General features: G+C 35.8%; 1 protein-coding gene across 1 annotated transcript; it reads left to right on the top strand.

The window, feature by feature from the left end:
- The first annotated feature begins 1,201 nt into the window (after positions 1-1,201).
- Positions 1,202-21,337, top strand: LOC140242272 (popeye domain-containing protein 3-like). The gene is made up of 5 exons (XM_072322017.1): positions 1,202-1,761; positions 2,695-2,806; positions 5,036-5,203; positions 20,429-20,609; positions 21,333-21,337. Exons 1-5 carry the CDS (start codon positions 1,202-1,204, stop codon positions 21,335-21,337), a joined length of 1,026 nt encoding a protein of 341 aa, XP_072178118.1.
- The last annotated feature ends 2,077 nt before the right edge of the window (positions 21,338-23,414 follow it).

The raw sequence follows: 23,414 nt of genomic DNA, 5'->3' as shown, positions 1-23,414 counted from the left end.
GGGTTGGAATAGGCGCTGTATCAATCTTACAAGTAGGCTCTACACTTACAGTTGTACATAATTTTGAAGTGTACTGACCTTTAAGACGCATGGATGAACAAAATAGTAAAGAGAAAATCGATAACAGTATATCAAATTAATAGTAACCTAGGTGTCAGAATTATGATTTGTTTCGCTTCTTTAGCCCTAATAATGAAGAGAAGCGGCAGAGTGCACGTTTACAAGAAATTAGCACGTGAAACAACTCCATATAGTCTGCATCTGCTCAACTAGAACCGAATCAGTCTGCTCATAACGGAACACACGGTATAATGTTTCCTAGGCTACAGATTATACTGATGAAAAATGGCGGCGCATATATGGACAGATGTTCTGAACAAGCACTGTGATTGAAGCGCCCCCCCCCCCGCCCCTATTACTCCCTCTAGGCATGTTTTCATTCATGAGAATCAATGGTTAATACCAAACCAATGAAATTAATAAGTGCACCAGTTTAATGATAATGACAATGATGGGACAAATTGAATATTGAATAATGAAAATGTACTCTCATTCACCTGGTAGTTCCTACATCAATATTATGAATATTAACATCATTCTTTCATGACGTGCTACAATTATTGTTCCAGTACTGCAAGGTACTTGCGCTATTGAATTTATTGCGAATAACACACACATTGTCAAAAACAAACAAACAAACAAACAACAAAACAAACACACTTAATAGCAATCACAACCATGAATGAATCATTAATTCAGAAGCCAGTCCGAATTACCGGGAGATAAGTACAACAGTTTTTTTTTTCTTACTGACATCAATATGAGCCCATGTAATCACACTGTTGGCTCTTAAATCATTGTTCTCTTTCTAGGAAGCCTCATTACCAATTCATGGCCAAGTCACGTGATCTAAATTTCCATTTTTTTTTTTATTACCTGGTAACGTCACTTCCGGTAATCACGGCATACTCTCCACTGAATGCGTCCAAACACCGCTCCAGGTTTTTAACACTCTTTCTTCTTTGTCGTATTTTGCAGCTAACTAGAATCACAAATTTAAGATAATTATCAAAGATTTGATGCCTTTTTGTCTTAACATGCAGAAATCAGTGATTATACATGGAACCTGCTGGGACTGAGAGCTAAGAACGGTCAGAGGAAATATTCATCCCACATTTGTCGTAAGTAGCGGGCGGCAGACATGGCCACAAGCCTTCCTGGTCAGACGACGGCTGGTCCGACGCTGGTAACCGACGGGCTGATCACCGCCACGCAACTGATGAATACAATTTCCTCATCGTCGGCCCCTAGTTCAAGCTCCTCGTCGTGTCCGCCATGGGAGCCTGCCCAGGGTGTTGTCTTCCAGCTAGCGTCGCTCGTCCTCCTTCTCGCCTTCGCCGCGCCGTCGACCAGCGGCGCCGCTATGCTGCTAACCCACTCGCTGCTTGTCGTCGGCTTCGCCGTGATGGCCGCCTGGGCCTGGGTGTATATCTGTGCTCACGACATATTCGGCTGGTGCCTCGCCTTTGCCGCTTTAAATCTCTTCCACACGGTGTACCTCGCTGTCACCATGAGACCCGTGAACTTGACCCGAGAGGAGCGCGACCTGTATGAAAAGGTGTTCAAACCTTTTAAAGTGCCACGCCACGTGTTCAAGAGACTCTGCTACTACAGTAAGATTACATCCCTGAAGATCGGGGAACATTACTCGGAAGAGGGTAAAACTCAGTGCACCCGACTGTCCATACTTTTATTCGGAAAGTAAGTGTTAGGAGAGCTGAGAATAAGAAATGGTTCATATTTCCTAATCGACAGTTTTATTCAGCACATTTCTTATAAGATTCATTTCATGTTCAATAAGCAAATTGCTATAGAGATTATAATATGTATGTCTAGAATAAATTCATTAATAAAATTACATCCTCCCGTTAAAGAAAATAAAAAAACACTAAAATCAATATTGGTATATTTTAAGTTTACCAATAACAATTTCCAGTAGAAAAATTTGAATGATAAAGATTACTCGCTGAATTAAGCTAGCGGGTTGTGCATTCTCACTTCTTTTCTTTCTTTCTCTCTCTCTCTTTCTCTCTCTCTCTCTCTCTATATATATATATATATATAGATATTTTATTAACATACAACGCTCCATATGACATTGTTCTTGAAACTCTGGAGATATGTGTTTGTCATTCAATGTCATTCTTTGGATATAAGTTTCATCCACAGAAGTGATGTGACTTCGAAACACGTTATAGTGCCAAAAGGAATGGTTGATTGAAACAACTTAACGTCCTCTGACATACAAGCAGCAGATAATACTTAAACTGAATTTCAATCCTCTTATCTAATCAGTGTTTTTTTTTTTTTTTGTGTGTGTGTATGCATGCAAAATTAGATAAAAGGATAAGTGCATAATATCTCCGCATGTTAATACTCGACTCCCATATAATTTCGTGTCAAGATATGAAGACAGAGAAACTAGCAACATTTATTCAAAAATGAAACTCTTAAATTAAACAACGGGATTGTATAGTCAAAGAGTACCTCATCCACAAAAATCATAATTACATAAGTATAATATTATAGATATATCATCTGAGAATTTCGTTTTACGCGCTGAACAGATAAAAGATGGCTACGCCTGTTGGTTATAGAAATTCACCAACCATAATCATGATTATCTCGATATAGGGTGAAGGTGTTCTGTGAAGGCGAGTTTCTGCATCACATAATGGAAAGACAGTTCCTAGACTCGCCGGAGTGGGACTCCTACGAGAAGACGGAGGGTACAGAGGTCTTTCAGGTATTAAATGGCATTTGTGTTGCGGTAATGTAAACTTCAATAGTTTTTGGGGGTCATCCCACAAGACTGACACCCACGAGTCATACAGCCCACGAGTTCGACATTGAAAACGGGCCCATGAGTCATACAACCCACGAGTCATACAGCCCATGAGTTCGACGCTATTATAGGCATATAAAGCCCATGAGTTCAGCAATAGGTAAAAACAGCCCACGAGTTCGACAGATATAACACGGGGCTTAATGTGTCGGTCTCGCGGGCCTTGTTAGCTTAGTGTCGAACTAATGGGCTGTATGACTCCTGAGCTGTATGACTCGTGGGTGTTGGTCTCGTGACGTGCACCCTTTTTTTTTTTTTTTTTTGTACCCATGTACGTGTCTTAACCTGCCATTCGTTTTGAATGAAACGGTGGACCTGGTTTTTTGTATACTTCTTATTCTGACACTGCCTTGAACTTGAATAAATTCATGATTAAACAAACAACAAATATACATATGGATTGAGTGAATGCAGCAATATTAGTAGAACACATAAGTGAAAGTTTAAGAAATAATTATAGAATTATATAAAGAAAATACTATATTATACGTGTCTTAACCTGCCATTCGTTTTGAATGAAACGGTGGACCTGGTTTTTTGTATACTTCTTATTCTGACACTGCCTTGAACTTGAATAAATTCATGATTAAACAAACAACAAATATACATATGGATTGAGTGAATGCAGCAATATTAGTAGAACACATAAGTGAAAGTTTAAGAAATAATATAAAATTATATAAAGAAAATACTATACAGAAAATTCCACAAGATATCATGTCATAATATGAAAAGTAGGCCTACACATTCCCTAGACGTGTTACTGACATAACATTATGTCAAGGGATATATTATTCCCCCTGCTTGTGTTCTGAGATCAAAGTGAAACAAATTTTCTCTATATTTTCTTCAATGGTGTAGTCCATAACAGATGACATAATCCGTTGTACAGTTTTCTGATCCCAGCGGTCTCATCACTAAAATTTAAAAAATTTATAACTCTTGAACGGATTATCCCTTTTTCCTCAAACTGATGTATTCTGCTAATAAGGCTCCATTCACTCAATCAACACGTATTTTGGGTTTCATTCTCCTGAATTCAAAGCGGTGATCATATTTGTGATGGTTTCCCCCCCCCCCCCACACAAGAATGGTATGAATGAAAATGTCTATTTTTTTTTACTTCATCATCTTATATCACTTTATATCGTGTTAAGACATCCTAAAATTCTGTGTTCCGTCCTTAATAATGGAAGAAAATGAAGAATCTTCAGTCAAATCAAAATTAAAATGACATTAGAGAACATGCAGTATTAGAAGAAAAGGTAGAAATTTAAAATGTTATTTCGAATTTAGAAAATTCAAAATATTTGATTCTTAAATTTGTCTCATTAATTCTTTAATTCATAAATTAAAGTAATTAAACAAAGACGTTCTTCCGTTTTATCACCTTTGCGGCTAATTCCATATGTCATTTGAAGTTTGAGTTATCTGACAATTTTTATTTCCCCCCTTTAGCTTCCTACTTTGTTTTTGATTGAGTATATAAAGAGATACAAGGTAACGAAAACTTGTATTTGATATTGCATTCATTTCTCTCATTGTGTTGAATTATTTTGTTATCATTACTATCATGAAGGGCATTAGCATATGAATGGCGAAACGTCAATTTCTACATTTTTTATTATTGAGCACTGAAGGAAAAAAGAGTGTGTTCACTTTTGCGTGAAAAACCCTTTATGCTATATGACACAATGATTTTTATCAAAATCTTCTATGAAAAATATGTTCTAAATTTTATGTTTATTTATTTAAACTTTTTTTTTGCTGAGAAAATTCTAGATAATTATTTAGCTATATACTTTAGGTAACTGTAACGTAGTCATATTACTGTTTTTTTTTATTTCTTTTCATATTCTTATATATGTCTGCAATTTAGCCCACAAGTAGGTTCTACTATGTTGCTGTCATTTTCACTAACTTTGTCCCATTTGTATATCAACGTATTTCATTTTTTTTAATGGTCTCGTCAAATCTCGTGAATTCAGAATTGTCGATCAGAAGAAACATCCTACTTCAGATCTATAACCAGCCAACTATATACGCATGCTACATATCATGATCAAAATTTCTCTGATGAGCAGGAAACTTTCTCTTTTCTTTTTTTTTTTTTGCGTGTGTCTGAAACAGGTAACCCTGACCGCCACCACTTACTGTCGGTACATCACGTGGCATAGAGACCAGCTGCAGGACTTCCTCGACACCGAACCGTACCTCAAACAGGTCTTCGACAACCTTATCGGCAGCGACATCAGCAAAAAGTTATTCATGCTCACGGAACGGAATCTCAACCAGCGGGTAAGTGACTGCAAGCTTATCCTTACAACTAATTTTTCACTCCACTAGCTCCTATACAGGTGATTATGACGTTTTGATCGCACTGGTTCAAACATATCTTGGTCTCCTTCTCGGAGATGATGGACAGAGAAATTTGTTTAAGCTGATAGCCTTATGCTGCTTTTCATCACAACACCGCAAACCTAGTATATCTCAAGATGCGAGATTGAAGTGACAAAGATTTGTTACACGTTGCTTAATACCTACTCTCATCCATCTGTCATGAATAGTTTTGGGAAGGTTTATACACTTTTAAGAGGTTTTTCTTCCTTTGTGACGCTTTGACAAGATCCAGTCCACTCCCTCAACGCACACACACACACACACACGCACATACACACATACACATACATACATACATACATACGTGATAAACACATTATAAACGGGGGGTGGGGGGGAACAAATTAGTATGGACGTTATATTATCAATGACCAAATGAACTGTCAGTGCTATTTTGATATATTCTATTGCGATGAAGGCCGCGTGATAGAAGCTTAAGGAGGTATGCAAGAGGGTTGAAATGGCAAAGATATTATTAAGGAGAGATTGAATTAATCTTGTGTAACTCGACATATTATTCAAGAGTTTCCGGGGGATGCAATGTGTCTCATGACATTTGACCTCTTTGCTGTTTAAAAAAGAAATAGATCGATAGAAGCAGACCTTTTGAATAATGACACTTGAGCCTTAGTATTTTACGTGTGACATTTAGATCTATGGCACACTAACTTTTTTTTCCGTTTGATTTCGTCGTTGTTGTTTTGTCCAACTGGTAATTTGTCTCCCCTGTACAATTTTGTGTATCTTTTTGTTTTATGTGTTGTTAGATTTTTGTGACTGTCATCGTTCGTATGTTCAATAGAAATACAGATGACAAATACCGAAGTGAAAATTCAATTTTACTTTTGTAGCACACTTCCGGACTAAATTGCGCACTGGTCAGAGATCCTCGCAGAATCCAACGCTGAAGTGGCGTGTGACTTTCTCCATGGTAGATGCATACAAAATCCTATAGTCCTATAAAAGGGATTGTGGATATGATATCAAAGTAAATTATTTGCTATTGCGTCAGTAAAGTAAAGCCGAATGTTTAGTTGAATCATATGTTTGTCATTTTGTACTTGACGAGATTCGAAATGCCACATGGATATAATTTCAGCAAGTGTCTGCTATGAGGACGTTTAAGGTGTTTCCCTGGTACAATTATATGAAGCGATAAAACAACAAGGTTCTATGGTTTTAGAAAGATATCACGCATTGTCGTCAATTCCTGTTAAAGATATTTTGTTCAGCTTTGGAAATAAGTTTAATCAATATATCATTATTGCAAATCATGTTTTGGATGAATGAAAAGTGGCCAGAATTTCACTATCTATTTTGTTTCTGTAGAAATTAAACTGTATTGTCACCTGTTTCGTAGTATGTCAATGTGAGCCACTGTTTGTGATCAGGCAACGTTCTGTAAGGGACATCTGTTTATTATTTTTTCAGGGATTTTCATTAATGATGTTTCAAACGCCATTGTAAAATGTTATGGTATGCAGACGAAATCTTCATTCACTATGGTTCTCGTAATCGCAAAGACTTAAAATTAATCTTTAGTATGAATAATGAACTGTCCAAAATTTTAGAGTGTTAAACCAGTATATATATATTTTTTTTTCATTTGCTCTACGCCAGTGTGTCTGTACGCGCCTCAAGTTATCAATCATATGATTATCAGTTTATTTCTGTATCGTTTGATTTGCTTTATCTCCACTTCCTTTGTAATTGTACAGTATATGTATCGTAGTTACGTTTTGCATCTCACAAGTTCGCTTTTTATCACTGCAGCCCATTCGTGTTCATGTTCAGTCTTCGTATATCATGACGTTACATTGACCGTATGCTGTTTGTAATATGCATGTACATTGTGTGGAAATGAATAATTGAGTGAGGTGCATTGGAGTAAACTTGTGTTAAATAATAGTAATTTCTGTTTTTGCAAAGTTCGATGCATAACTTTGTAATCACGGATGAACTTGCTTTTGAATAGCAGAGAAGGCGAATGCAAAAGCAAAGGATTATTAGAGTAATTGTCACAATAAGTCGGAAGGCACACATCCGGTTTGAAAGCAAATCTTATTCCAAATATATGTTGCTTGTAATGACTTGTACCGAAATGTCAATGTAATTTGAATGATAGCTTTGTCAAAAGACCAGAATGTTATTTTTTGCCATGCATTATCGGATTTGGTGAATCATCTGCAACGTTTTTGTGTGCATACTTTTCATCATGTAAAGATTCGTGTATGCATGTATTGTCGTTACATTAATTGGTGAAGCTCATGGTATAACATTTTTGCATGATGCATCGTGTAGAATAGATTTTAGAATGTATTGTATTTTAGGCTCACTCAAAATTATGTATTGTATAACATGATATGGTATGTAATTCAGTATTTCTTATGTAGGCCTATGTTATGACATTTACACCACAATAATGAAAATGCAGCCATATCAGCGAATAGTTGTTTGCAATGTATTGTCTTTTAGGCTCAATCAAAATTCTGTATTTTATAACATAATACTGCTATGTTATTCAGTACTTCTTATGTATAGGCCTATGTTATGGCAATAATGAAAATGTAGCCATAACGATGGCTAAAAGATTTTTTTTTTTTTTTCGTGACAGAGTGACTTCAATGCAATGAAATTACGTATATGTATAATGAATCGAATTGAAGAAAAAAAATTAATTGAATATTACGATATATGTGCCCGTGGTTATGTTTATACTTGGATTAAAATGTAACTATGGACCCTTTGTACGTATAATGAGAGCTATATCAATAAACAGAGGGCTCTTCTTGTGTAGATTACTTAAGGAGCAAATGCAATTTGCCATCATCTCCCTTTGCGAAGTCCCGGGGGCCTGCACGTCAATGAAGACAGACAGTAAAGAGTGATACTAGTGTGAGAATACCTCTTTACAAAACTCGCGGTTTGCAGAGAGCACTTGCGTGGTTGGTGACATATTGTATAATAATAACGGCTAATGATATTCCCAGGGTCCCCGGGCGCTTATACAAACCTTGACCCGTGTGTCATTCAGTCAGTATGACTCGTTGGCCGCCATGCTTACGTAGGCTGCTTCCGTGGGCGCCATTATCCACACGCTGCAGTCAGGACGTGGCGAGAAGGGGGGGGGGGGGGGGGGACATGATGCGCTCGGCAACTGAAAATGGTGCGTGTGTGGACAATGACGAGGGTGAAGACAGATAGATAGATAGATAGATAGATAGATAGATAGATAGACAGATAGATAGATAGATATAGATAGATATAGATAGATATAGATAGATAGATAGATAGATAGATAGATAGATAGAGAGGTGATGTGCAGATATGTAAACATAATGTAGAAAGATGTACATAGCAGACAGAGTTTTGTAGAGAGCGAGTGAAATAAATGATGAGGTCAATAAGGAAATAGGTGTCATGAGTTCATAATTATTATCATGAAGTCGAATGTCTGGTTTTTAATCCTTTTTTCTTAATTCAATATCATAATTTAAGTCTGACAGTAGAAAGCATCAACAGGTCAGTTCACTTCGACATAAGAACTGAGAGAAGTTTAAACAAAACAAAGCATAACAACTCCTTTGACCTGCCAGCCAGCTTGTCAGTCTGGCCAGTTTGTTAGTCGCTTGCTGATGAATAACCTATTCCAGACAGTTGGGAGGACGTTATTCCAGCTCACCTCAAACGGACTGTACAGTACTGGTTGAGGTAAGGATTCAGTTTTATAGCATGTTTTGTGTGTGTGTGTGTGTGAGATAATGAGAAACCAAAAAGGATTCAACGTTTATTTGATGACAATTGGCCTTGAAATATCTGAGAACCTAATAAAATAAAACAGGCCACGACTTTTCTTTGGATCTCTTTGTTTTATCCTGTTTTTAGATATCTAAGTCATTTCAAAACCGATCAAAACCGATTTTCATGAAAGAAACTTTTGATTCCCCTTTGAATTGTATGCTCTTTAACATACCATAGAGTGATTTCTGAATATTTCGCAAAACATTACAAGCTGAATCCTCACCTCAACCAGTACTGTACAGTCCCTTTAAGTTGATGATTTCGGTTGGAACTAATATTCAGCAATTAAGGTCTGGTGCTTCATGTTCTGTTTATAGTAAATCTGCCAAAGACTTCCAATTTTTCAATGAGATATCATGCAGGTGATGGAACCAATTAAAGGGAAATACTACGTACTTGTTCTCCCTCTCTCTCTCTCTCTCTCTCTATTGCCTTTTCTCTTTCAGGACATCATGCATATACATTATAATAAACGAATATACACACAATATTATTTTCATTATTTATGCACCATATACAATATTTTCACATAAATACAAATATACAATTATGTATATGTTTGTATGTACTGTATGTATGTATATACACTCAGGAAAAAAAAGAAGAAAGTAAACATGTTTTTTGAGTTTATATTTTTCATACAAGATTGTGATGAAAATCAATGTATTGTATACAATGAATTGGCTATCAACCTAGTAGGTCAATATTAATGAAAACTTTACGCATGTGTGAACACATTCGTTTTTGTCCTCCAAGGCACAGAAGTCAAAATTGCAAAAGTTGACATGTTGTCTTTCATTTGCATATGCCCTTCAAGATAACAATGATAACTAAAGACGAATTTAGCACAATAAGAAACATTAATGGAATCTCTTTGCCTCTTTATAACTGACCTCAAATGAAATCAAACGAAACTAATGGGGGAAATTAAAGGGGAAATAAGAATTTTCTGTCAACTCAAGCTTCAAACGACACAGGAAATAAAGGCATAAAGATTATTAAATGAACAGAATATCTTCATTTCATTTATTCAATTTAGTAATTTAAGAATTCATGAGAAAAGTCGAAGAACCAAATATTATTCAAAATTTTCCTAATTTGAAAAAATTAGTTAAAATTTGTACCGTTTTTGTAAACATAGCTTTTTCTCTTTCATTTGATTTGATTTGATTTCATATGAATTTGGTTTTGATTGAAGATTCTTCATGTTCTTCTATTATATTTAGCCTTTATTGATTTTTCGGCCTTCAAAAATATTACGCAGATAACAGTGTTACTTGTGCATACTAATTCATGTTTATTTGTTTTTTGAGGGGGATGTTAATTTCATATCTTATTCTTCATATTACATGGAAGAGCACTTACAAAATGAAGTATAACTTGTTCAATTTTTGCAATTTTTATTTTTGTGCCTTGGAAGAGAAAAACGAAGGTGTTCATTCATGCGTAAAGTTTCCCTTTTTATTGGCCTTCCCGGTTGAAAGCCAATTAAGTTATCTTTCATAATTATGGTATATAATACATTAACTTTTAGTCAAATATCCTAATCATATATATATATATATATATATATATATATATATATATATATATGAGATGTGTACACTCAATAATGTGTATTCATTTCCAGTTTAATATTCCGTCTTATAAAGTGTCTTTAAACATTGCTTTACTATCTCGTGATTCATGACAGCATAAAAAAATAATGATACTAACATAAACCACAAATAAGCGAGATGTCTCTTGACCGCATTGTTGTAGTGCAAGTGAAGCATAACTTGACGTTTTTTGTTTGTTTGTTTTCTTAATCATAGTGGATACCATCATTGTGGTAGATTTTTAGAGCCGGGAGGGGGGGGGGGGGGGACTAAACACACGCAGAAGTAAAGGCCAGAGAGTGCATGTATTCTCTTGAAAAAGTGCTAGGTATATCAGTATATATAACATATCATCAACTACTGAACTCCGCCGCGCAGCTGAACTATTTAACATCTGCTGAAACTATACGTCGAAAGGCAGGAAGTTGTGATTATCATCAGCAACACAACAAGTTTTGTTGATTTTTGTTACAAAATGTAGAAGTCGGCTCGGCCCGCGGCTCAGCTTTCGCATTGTGACGGATCGATCTAAACGCAAACGTCTGTGCCAACATTTCCTTCCTTTTCTGGCTTATACAAAATCAATGCAAACCATTTCATATGATAAGGGAAATATTCTTCATGATTTTCTACTTTTTTAATCAAAGATGTTATTGGGAACATTTTTTGAACATACCTGTAAATGTCTTTTTCGAATCTCTCATGCCTAATAAACTACGCAGGCGAAACAATCAGTAATGGCTGAGTTTATTACCCGCCCTCTATGCAGCAATTAAGCTCTGTCATCTCGGATGTTATTACACTATTACTTCTCATTGCGTCACAAACACACGCACATACACTCAGGCACACATACATAGTCTACGTATAACACACATTATAAAGAACAGACGTGCATTCTAATGGTGTATAATGAACGTAACGTGGAGGTTAGAAATCATAAGATATGAAATGAGGGAGTCACATATCATCAATCTTTAAAGGGGCCCTGAAATCCAAATGCATGTTGATTTGTGTTGATTTATGATACCCTCAACATCAATTTTGCGGTGAAACGAATATCTAGAAACGTTCCATATATTTTTAACGATTTTTCTTCTATTTTTCTTCAGATTACTTGGGAACGCCCACAAAAAATCCTTCCAAACCAATCAATATTCTTGAGATTACCTCATTTGTCAATCATTGCTAAATTACTGAAATGTTTAACAAAAGACATTGGAATGCACCTTCCCCTCGACTCAGCATAACTTGCATGTTCCCTCGCCATGTCTTTTGTTAGTCACATTAATATGAAAGAAACATGGATTTTCACCAAACTTGCATGGAAAGTAGCATTGATTGATCAAATTTATTAAAAGGTCTTTATTAAAAAAAAAAATCTGAGTGGGCGACTTTTATCAGGACTAAAAAACGACTAAAAGTCTTTTTTCTTCTTTTTCCTTTTTTTCCTTCCTAAGTTGATTTCATGTCAGTTGGCATTTGTTCTTTGATTTTGTTTCATATAATGTCTGTAGTTTCATTAAGTCATTATTTGTTCTCTTATGTATTTTCCGCGGGCCCATACCCTACAAGCTTTGCTTTTTTAAATAGTGGTACCCTCCATTTCCATCCCAATCCTTGCATTATGCAGATGTATATACCTTAGAAAATGAATTTATGTTGTTACTCGTGATCACATGTACGTTTTTGAAATTGTTACAAATATGTTCTGTTAATGCATTGTATGAAATGTTCCCTGTTTATTTAATGGCAATGAAAAAATAAAGTTGAAGTTGAAGTTGAAGTCGAATTACACAGATATACAAAAATTATACATTAATATAAACAGAATAATGCCATAACCATAGGTACAAAGAAAAATATCACATTCAAACATATATGCAATTAATACAATTTTAACACTACAAATTACCATTTATTTCTAAATCTTAAGTACAAAAAAAAACGATAAGAAAAATACATGTATACAGCAAGGGTACAAACTAGTACCTAAAATTTTACAGAAAAAAGAAAGAAAGAAAGAAAGAAAGAAGAGGGAAAAATCCTAGAGGGGTAGGATCTCAAAGTGTTTGAATGGGCACATGCTCTCCTTGAGGGGCCCCAGGGGGCCCAAACCTCCTAAATTAAGGAATATTCAATAATATTCTTCTCTAGAATCAGAAGTGACAGAGCTTTAAGTATTTTTTTCCAAACTGCATAGTCTAACCTTCTATAAAGTACAATGTACTTGGCAGGTATTTTTACCAGAGTGATGGAATATGTAAATGGACACCATGCCCCCAGCTCTCGAAGCTGCCCCCGCCCCAAGTTTCCAATGTTCTCAAGTAAGAGTCTGCAAGAATGAATGGAAGGTGAACTTGCGATACTCACGTGAGCGCGAGACCCCCGGGTCTCTTGTCATCATTTCGATTCAAAAAAACATCATGAATGATATTTTGTAAAACATTTTCAATACAAAATAATATCATCAATAATATTTTTCAACATTACGGAAGAAAGAATATACAGTGAAAACATAACTTACAAATCTATTATCAACGATGATAAACAACGCCATATAAAAGGGAATGTTTATAAGGTGGAAAATGCATCAGGCCACATACCGTAAGCGTGTGCTTGAAATGATAGTGGCCTGAGGAAGTGGTAGTGGAAAAAAGAAACGACAAAGAGTGGGAGTGTTAAAGGGGCATTCCAGACGATTTTCATAATTTCACATCATGTAGTACATAAATCGACAACTCCATATATAGATTCATGGAATCTATTGTGGTTGTTTAGCAGAGAAACAATACATTGTACTTTGAAAAACGTTAAACAAATTACACTGAACAAGGATGATGATATAGGACGCTCACATATTTCAGAAATGTAGCAGTGTAGTTCCATTACAATACTGCTTACTTGCGAGTTCACCTGTGTATAATGTATGCATGCCTTCTTCTTTTGTTCTGTTTCCTTGAGACCCAACTCATGCATTCTTATGGTGACTCTGCCATGTCATCATCCTTGTTCATTGCAATTTGTTCTAAATTTTGAAAATATTCTTATTCTTCATCCCAATTATAAATTCTGAACCTCTGTCCTCTGTCCTAATTTATAGTTGTTCAAATGTAAAAATCTGAAAATCATCCGGAGGTCTCCTTTAAGCCTAAAATTGTGCAAATTGCATCGTGCTAAGTGCGGAAGTGCATGGACCTCAAAATTATAGATAACTAGCAGTGAAGAAAAAAGGATTCAGAAATAATTGTATTAAGACAATAATGCAAATGAGATTACCACATAATGGTCACAGTATGTCATATGCTGCAGTATGTGGGCATGGTGTGTTTATAGAGTTGTCATTGTATGAATTTTCAGACTAATAGTATGTGGTTAACCACATACTTATCATATGGTGACATGCATTTTCCACATAGTAGCCAAAGTGCATTACAGTGATACGTTTTCTCATTTTTTTTTTTTTGTTCATGGTGATGCATTAGATTTGTTGTGATCCATTTAGTATTACATTTTACCAATCATAAATTCTAAATCATGAATTATTTCACACTAACGATGTTCATTCACGGCACCAATTTGTTTGCCATCGACAGTGTTGTTTATGTACATGTTGTTGAGAAAATTATCAGAACAACCAAAGACAAATCATATAATATCGACAGCCTTGCATGTTATCCCAATGTTTGTGCAATTGCCATGTTTCTGCGAGAATGAAACGGTTCTTGAAAACAGTGATAGGTTGGTCTGTATATTGATAAATGGTATCTTCAAAAGACACCACGTGGTAGCCTTTCGCTAGCTGCTCGACTCTTCTGTCGTGAAGGTTAAACAGTAATCACACAGAGGCGGATTGCTACCAGTATGCCTCGCTCCCGCGGTTCCGATCCAAACTTGAGGACGAGTCCCTCCATCACATAGCATTGTCTATATTCGGGCATCATTTGGTATGTAAATGACCTCACCTTGGTTTTCCTTTCGTAAGTGGTATAGCGAGGGAGCAGCCGGGGAACCTCCTTGGTGCGTAATGGAGGTAAGCAGATGGTATATGCCCCTCCAATGCATCCATCATCAATATCTTCACCATCATCAGCGGACATTGGATCTTAAAATGTTGGTGTGACTGATGACTAATGAGGACCAGAGTGTGCAAACTTTCGAATAGGCCTACTAGGTTTCGTCCTGACAGCTAAAGGCATTCCCCTTATAGGATATCCTCTCAAACTCATCTTTTTAAACATTTGTTTTGTGTTGTATTTCGAATGTTACATTACATCGAGATTGTAAGGAATTCATGAATGAAACAATACGATTATTCCATAGAGGAAATGCGCTTGCATATGAAAGTGTACTTTATTATAAGTAATGTTTTTTTTTTCCTCTCTCGCCAAACTCACACACACACACACACAAACACACAACTATTTTCGGTATATAATTACACATTTACATCTATGTAAGAGGACATGCCCGTCCTGTTTTTAACGTCACAGATAATTATCATGACATTTAAAGGTAGGGGATACCTTTTACAGACCTCCCAAAATGCAGCGAAACATTAAATATGAACCTCAGGGGACTTGTTTCGGCCACTGCTGAGAAGTTTGGAAGTCAACAGTTATCTACAATTTGAATAATGCACAAAACTCAACTACTCAGTAGTTCTGTGTGTCAGCCACACTTAAGCCTTTTTGTTGCAGTCTTCTGTATTTTTTTATCTATAAACACAAATCTAAAAGTATAAGAGCTGATATAATAACATATAGAGTGTGTGGCAAGAATGTATATAGAAATGTTTGTAAGTTTTGATGAACTTTCTTCACAAAATATACATGATGGACACACATGCAGTGCATGGATCTGCAAAGGTAGCCTAGTAATGTACTGGAATTTACGGTGAGCCCCGAAAAAAATTCAATTCAAAATCTAACGGTCAATAAAAATGTACTAAATGTTACCTTCCACTTTCAATACTTTATGGGAGTTTCTAAAATGATACTCTCTTCAACATACCACTGTATTTATACAACTCTTCATGCAAATGGGATTCCCTACCTTTGAATGAAAAAAAAAAAAGAATGGGTTGATTATCAATATGTTTGGAATTTGCGTTACCTCCATCAAGGAAGGTGGAGGTATAGTGATCAATTACAGCAATCTTGCAATAATGCACCAAACAGTCAAAAGGCTTTATATACCTAATATGCACACATAAGATTGACATGTTTATTCATGTTGCCTCATTTCCTCAATTATGTTATTGCATACTGTTTAGACTTTTGGATCTGCTGACAACCACAATGTCGATACTGCTATTGACAATTACCCCCCAAGTGTGATTATGAGCCACATTAGTCGTGACGATGCATGTCTAACATACTGTCTATTTAAAGGGTCCAAAAGAAACAATGCCGCGCGCCGAAACTTCATGAAATAATGCCGGATGGGATTGCAGTAAGCGCTGGGAAAGAGCTTCCAATATGATCATCCAAATTCCCACCCCCCCCCCCCCGAATTCTTACCACACACACACACACACACACACACACACAAACTTTTTTCTTTTTATGATATTCTTTATGCAAATCATACCTGCTGAATCACCTTCTTTTTTTATTTTTTTATTTTTTCATTTTTTTGCAGAACATAGGTCTTCCTACTCTATTATACAAAAATTACATTACAACTCACACAGGCAATCAATTCCGAAATTAAATTTGAATAACATATACCGTTTTATCTCGTATATTTTCATGAGAGGATGTGTCACTTTAATGTGAACTAACGACTACATGAAATGATGCAAGGATCATTTAAAACCCCGCATGACTCAAAACACGCCAAATAATAAATAGATACTTCATGAAGTACAATCTCTCGGCATTCATAAAGTGCAAAACCAAGTGTTCTTTTAATTAACCAGTATTTCATCGAAACGGTGTATATATATATATATATATATATATATATAAATATTAATATTATATATATATATATATATATATATATATATATATGATATAAGCTTTGAAAATAACCCTAACTTTCTTAAAATTGTTGAAATTGAATTATTCACAATTACACTCACTCTTGCTGGAGTTTGACTCGTGTGGTTCAGCTTGCATTGTGGAAAACATCATTATTTCTAAGTATTAAAGGGACTGTATAGTACTGATTGAGGTGAGGATACAGCTTGTAACGTTTTGCGAGATATTTAGAAACCACTCTGTGAAATGTATAAGAGCATACAATTCTAAAGGGAATCAAAAGTTTATTTGATGAAAATCGGTTTTTGAATGACTAAGATATCTAAAAACAAGGAAAACCAAAGAGATCCTACTAAAAGTCGTGGCCTGTCAATTTCTTGAGGATCGCTTGTTTGGATTTCTCCGTCATTTCAAGGTCAATTTTCATCAAATAAACGTTGAATCCTTCTTGAAAGTTCACGCGCTTTCATATTTCATAAGAGGTTTGTCATTATCTCACACACAAAAAAAAAGTTATAAACCTGAAACTTCACGTCACCAGTACACAGCCCCTTTAAGTTACATGACGCGTGCATCTGATGGCTACTGCCCCTCTCACGTAAATATGAAGCCTATAACAGACAAACATAATAAACAACATCACTCTCTGAAAAATAAATGGAAAGTCACCTGTTCTGTCTTTCAACGTTTTTGGCTGAACGACCGAACACGAGAGTGCATATGTCAAGCAATTTTTGGAGATAATAAAAGTTGGGGTTTTTTTTTAAACTATTAATTGAGATAGAGAGCGAAAGAGAAAGAGAAAATGAGAACACGCAGTGTTTCACACTTAAGTACCTCCCTGCGGCCATTAATGGAAACTTGAGCGAGGTTTGGTTGCTTATACATCATTTTTTTATAGCTCAAGATGATCATTTCTAATTTGCTTGGCAACGAAGAGAGAGAGAGAGAGAGAGAGAGGGGGGGGGGACAGATATCACGGGAGAGTGATACCTCTTCAAAGGAAAATCATTATGTGTAACAATGAACATTTCGTGATTGTGATGCGCCGTGACTCACAAAAATACAATTCTGTGAACCTCTGGTAGTGCTCATGTCCGTTACCCACCTTCGATTCACATTTAGGCACATGAGCATGATACAGACTCCATGTTGATTGAGTATAACTCCTGTGTCGTACAGCGAGTTAAAGGAGGTGACTACAGAAGGCGCAGCGCGCGTTAATATTATCCCGCGCCGTATTTCTTTCCACAGACCAGACGACACACTGATAAGAATTTCCCTTGAGTAAGCCAGGGAGCTTTAGCGCGGAGCCGAGCCATGTTGTGAGCTTTGCCGTTCGCCGCTTCAGAAATTAATTGTTGCAAAATGCCCTTCAATCATGCGTGCGCACAATTTGATGGAGTGAACGTATCCATCAGTCGTAAGGAGCTTTCGGAGTCCCAGCTGTAAATTTTCTGTGGAAGAACTATAGCCCCGGGGAGGGCAATGTGTTGTGCTGTTGATAGCGGAAATTGAGAGCTCGGGGTGAATGGCCATGTGCTTTTTGCAATGCATACATTCACTTTTTACACAGCTGAAGGGATACTGTATAATATGCAACTCGGTACCGCCAAACACCTTGGACACACTTTTAACAGCTAAACACACACGGGAGTTATCGTCACTTGTCGGCGACGTGTGTGTGTGTGTGTGTGTGCGTGTGTGTGTGAGAGAGAGAGAGAGAGAGAGAGAAAGAAGGCATATTCCATTACATGGAGTGACTATCGACAGTTGAATACTTAAATGGTATTGGGGAAAATATTATTGTCGAAATATTTCGTAGATAATGCACAGACGTTTTCAGAATTGAAATACTGTAGGTAGCCTATACTAGCTTAGGACAATTTATGTATAATCATGATAAAAAATAATCTTCCAAATATATTTGAAATAATATTTCCAAGAAACCAATCCGTTAACAATTATTAAACAAGGCGATCGAATGAATTCCATTTTGCCCCTTCTAAGAACTCTGCTGGCTCAGAATACCTTCCTCTACGATGGGCCAAAGTACTGGAACTCACTTCCTAAGTAATAAATATAGTAATAGCAAGAACTTTGAATTTTTTTCAAGAATAAATTGAAATTATTTTTTATTGAAATCTTATAATATACAAGCGAATTAGGTTTGTTTCATTATCTCAATTAAGTCATCATCTTTTATATGCATTGATCAATTACTTATAAATTATTTTTTTACTATTAGAGTAAAATAATCTGTCAAACATAAGTCCTCCTCAGATGTTACTGTTATTCAATCGTATATCATTGTGTTTATTCTCTCCTTTTCATATGTCCGCTCTTTGCCTTCTTACCAGTGTATGTACCCAATTTTTCGTAATATCAATCCAGAGTGCTTCTTATTACTAGTATATATGGAATCCACTTTGCTTGTGTCCACGATGGCGCGTGGTGTAGTTTCATTTGTTTTCTTTTCCCCCTTTTTCTCCTTCTTCCTTTTTTTCCCGTTCCTTCCTCATTGATTTTATGTCAGTTGACAATGGTTTCTTTGATTCTGTTTCATGTACTTGTTTGAAGTTTCATGTAGTCATTATTTGGTCTCTTATGTATTTCTGAGGGTCCCACATCGTACAAGCTTGGCCTTTTATTTGGACCATTCATTTCCATTCCCATCCTTGTACTATGCATATGTATATACCTTTAAAAATTGTTACTCATTATCACATGTAGTTTGTTAATTTACGTTTGTGAAAGTATTACAAATATGTTCTGTTAATGCATTGTATATAATTTTCCCTGTGTATTTAATGGAAATTAAAATAAAGTTGAACGTTTGAAAGTTTAGTTAATTTCGGTGAAGGATTTCACATAATAACGAAAAAAAAAGCAGTCGTGTTTTAAAAGTCGTATCATAAAATAACAAAAACATATATGAAATGTTGCACGGCGAGCTCTTGATAACGGTGTTACAAAAACCACTTTAGATATCAAATTAATGAAGGCAATGGTAAAAAAAAAATCAAAGCGTCCGTGATGAGCATACAAGATTGCTGGTTGTGCCTGTCAAGCCATGACAATAATCATGCAAATCATTCACGTCTAATAAACCATTTTTTTTTTCTTATTTGTCTTTTATGATGAATGTTTGATTGCTTGCCGTGCATTTATATTTACACATATATTCAACCGTGTATAAATGCTTACAATGACATAAACCTCAAATTAGTACCCATGCCTCAATGTTTATATTTTATATTTCTGTACGTGTCAGTAAAATTTGCACCCTCAGTTTTGTGCTAATCAATGGTGCAAACATGCACCATAAACATTAATACATTGTGAATTGAAAATTTGGAGCACGAGTACCAAGGTTTTACTCGTAAGATCAAACTTACACTCTGATGGATATGTCTGCATCTTTGTAGGTAGGAATATAAATATTACAAGATTTAATTTTCTACTTGCATAATAAAGGTGCAATTGTGCACCCCAGGATGCTGCTATAGGGACAAATAGGGTGCAAATTTGAACCTTTATTTTTTAGAGTGCACATGTACTGTAATTTTGGCACGGACTGATGTATAATAATGTAGGGGAAATTGTTGAAATTGTAGAAACTAGCTATAATGAGTATCATATTTGTATATAATTATGTTTGATTATATCCATAATAAAAGAATTGTAAATAATGCCATACAGAGAATAAATAAATCAAATCAAATCAAATCAAACAGGGAGGTCGAGCTGACATCAGACTACCGAGTGCAGGTCGACGACCGACTACAAACTACGACACGTCGGGACACCTCACGGCCGGTACTCGCGGGGCTTGTGGGGCTGGGATCCCCGTGATTCATCGGACGAGTGCTGGAGATGATAAACCCAGTGGCAGGAGCGGCAGGGATATCTTACCAGGTACGTAAGAGTCAATAAACAAAATAATTAATGCAGAAATCACGAGAATAAACGAACATGTAAAATTATAAAACCTTAAGAAGAAATCTTCCTTTGTTTATGACGTTCAAGCAATGCGGAAACATTCTCTTTACGTGCGTATTTTATTCATTATTATCATTTTCCTCATATTTATTTATATTTGTATTTATCTATCTATTTGTTCAGTTTGATTTGTTAGTTATTCAATCTTCTGTAAACAGGGTACTTTCAGTTTAGAAACTGAAAATTCAAGACTGACGTCGGCAGGAAAAAAAAAATAGTCTTGAATGGTTTGCTCCTGCATACAACGTTCTCACGCATAATTCAGCTGCCTTACTACATTGTTTTTATAATGCTGCCCGCTTACTTTTCTCTTGAAACCCTCAGCGTTTAAAATTCTAAGCTCAAACATTTAACTTTTGTTTTCCGTATCCACGCTGCAGTTAGAACCTCCCCATTGTTAGAATAACTCTATTATGAATGCCCAAATGATGCTTATTAGGTAAACAACACGAACCATTTTGGTAAAGGTAAAAGTAAAGGAGTGTATAAAGAAAGGAATGGTTACATTTAACGAAACTCAACGCAGCACGTAAATAAAGTAAAACAATCTACGTGTTATTAGCGTGTTTGGTGGTGCCTAGACGAAGCCGGAAATGAATCCCTACATGTAATCACTTCTTACCCCATGTCACTTTTCAGATTAAAGAAACAAACATTCACCCAGTGTTGATCAGCTTGAATGTGTATTTTGTTTGAGAACAAATTTGAAATTAATGATAACGTTGGTCATGATGCTTTAAAAAGTAATCATGTGAACAATTATATGGAATATTGAATGATTTCCAGTTCTCACATGACAACATAATGTTATTTTGAAATTCCGAGGGGACTCCGCAGCGACTAAAATTACACGACTTATAATATTCTGTCTTTTTTTCTCCATTAAGAATCTTTAAGTTAAAATGATAGTGATAACAATACTTTTGCATTTGTCAAATATTGATTCAATTATTTGTGTGGTTGTTTCTGAGTGTGTGTGTGTGTGTGTGTGTGTGTGTGTGTTTGTGCCATGTGTGCGCACTTTCCAACGAACTCAAAAGAAATATTTTTGCAAATATTCGAAAGTCAATTTTTCACTTCCTCCGGGGTTTCCTCCCTGAGCTGAAACTTCTCGATTCTCTCGTTCCTTATTCCTTTCAGTTTAGTGAATTCGGAGCTGAACGAACGACGGATGGAAAGAAAAAAAAAAATGTATATGAATACATACATATATCCATTGACTGAGGTGTATGACGTTAACTGGCAACATAGCAGGATGTGCCAAGATTTATTCATGGAGCAGGTGGTCACTCTTGAATCACGCGCGGTGACATTTGAGTGTCATCCACAAACCACTGTCGGAACGATACAAGCGTGTATGTATGGATCTCTACACCCAACTCCGCCTCAAGGACTCGGAGGAGTTTGTTCGTATTATGGAGGGCATTCCAACCATGATCATGCAAAAGAACGGTGTGCAGGAAGACCAGACGCGGGGGCGTATGAGTTTCGAAGGTGATATGAAATCTTGATGGAACAATTAAGCACGTGGACAGGATATGCCTTCGGAATGGGTGCTACATTATTCCTCTTCAACCTTTGGACCGTTATATATCCAGCAGGCTGATTCACCCTATGGTGCTTATTTTTTTTTTTCTCTCCCAGTTGCTGGTACACAACGATTATGCATTGGAAGCTATGCATTAACCCATCCAGTCCCAGAAAACACATTGCTGTTATTTGGTGCTATTTCTATTTATCACGATTTGTTTCAAGTGTTTTAATACGGTAAAGCAAAAGAAAAAAAAAAGTATTATTTAAGCATTTCCATTATATCACATCAATTCAATTACTTTGTTTCCAAAGGTAATACATAATTAAACGTATACAAGTGAAGAAATAAAGAGTTACAAGCCATAAAGTATAGTACATTGTTTCAGTTGCATGATTTTTTAAACCATTTTAAAGGGATGGAAAGTTTTCGTTGAGATGAGGGATTCAGTTTTTAACTTTTTACGAGATAATTAGAGACCACTTATAAGATATTAAATTCATATAAAATTCTATGAAGAGTTCAATGTTTATTTGATGAAAATCGGCTTTGAAATGGCTGAGATATCAAAAATAAAGAGATCTTAATAACAGATGGGACCCATCTTTTTTTTTTTTGACGACTCTGTTTAATTTATTTTTCGATACCTCAGCCATATAATCTTTGAAATCTTCTTAGAACTGTATGCTCTGTAATATTTCAAAAATGATCTGTAATTTACTCGCAAAAAGTTAAATACTTAATCCCCCATCTCAACCAAAGCTATACAATCTCTTTAAACGCTTAAAAAATTGTGATTGATTGCTGAATTTGCAGTGAATTCAAAATTAGAAAGACGTTCCTGCCTCCTCTCTCCCTCTATTTCTCTGACATTTTTAGCAAATTACTTTCTGATTAAGTACAGATTGTTGCAATAATTCAAAATATTGTATGTGGTATTTCCCCAATATGATATGATAAGTGGGAAATGATCATTTCTGCAGGAAGAAATTGCCCAGAACTTGATGGTTATTAGAAAGAGGAGAGAGAAAGAAAGACTTAACGAGAGAGCAATACAGAGGTCCATAACGTAATTGATATGCAAACGACCCCGCCTGTTTGTATTGTTCCAGGAAAGTGACAAGATGAAAAAAAAAACAACAACAAAAACTTTGAATGAAGCCATTCGCTAAATAAATACAGGGTGTGTT

Source organism: Diadema setosum, chromosome 19 (assembly GCF_964275005.1).
Source record: "Diadema setosum chromosome 19, eeDiaSeto1, whole genome shotgun sequence".
In the NCBI taxonomy this organism is placed as follows: Eukaryota; Metazoa; Echinodermata; class Echinoidea; order Diadematoida; family Diadematidae; genus Diadema; species Diadema setosum.
Note: the sequence above shows the minus strand (reverse complement) of the source record. Positions and strands in the feature narration are given on the sequence as shown.

What these genes read in the sequence shown, in the direction of transcription:
- LOC140242272 (XM_072322017.1), top strand. Translation starts at nt 1,202, where the DNA reads ATGGCCACAAGCCTTCCTGGTCAGACGACGGCTGGTCCGACGCTGGTA. An exon ending in AGGGTACAGAGGTCTTTCAG is followed by an intron (nt 2,807 to 5,035) that starts GTATTAAATGGC and finishes TGTCTGAAACAG; the next exon opens with GTAACCCTGACCGCCACCAC. An exon ending in AACGGAATCTCAACCAGCGG is followed by an intron (nt 5,204 to 20,428) that starts GTAAGTGACTGC and finishes CAAATCAAACAG; the next exon opens with GGAGGTCGAGCTGACATCAG.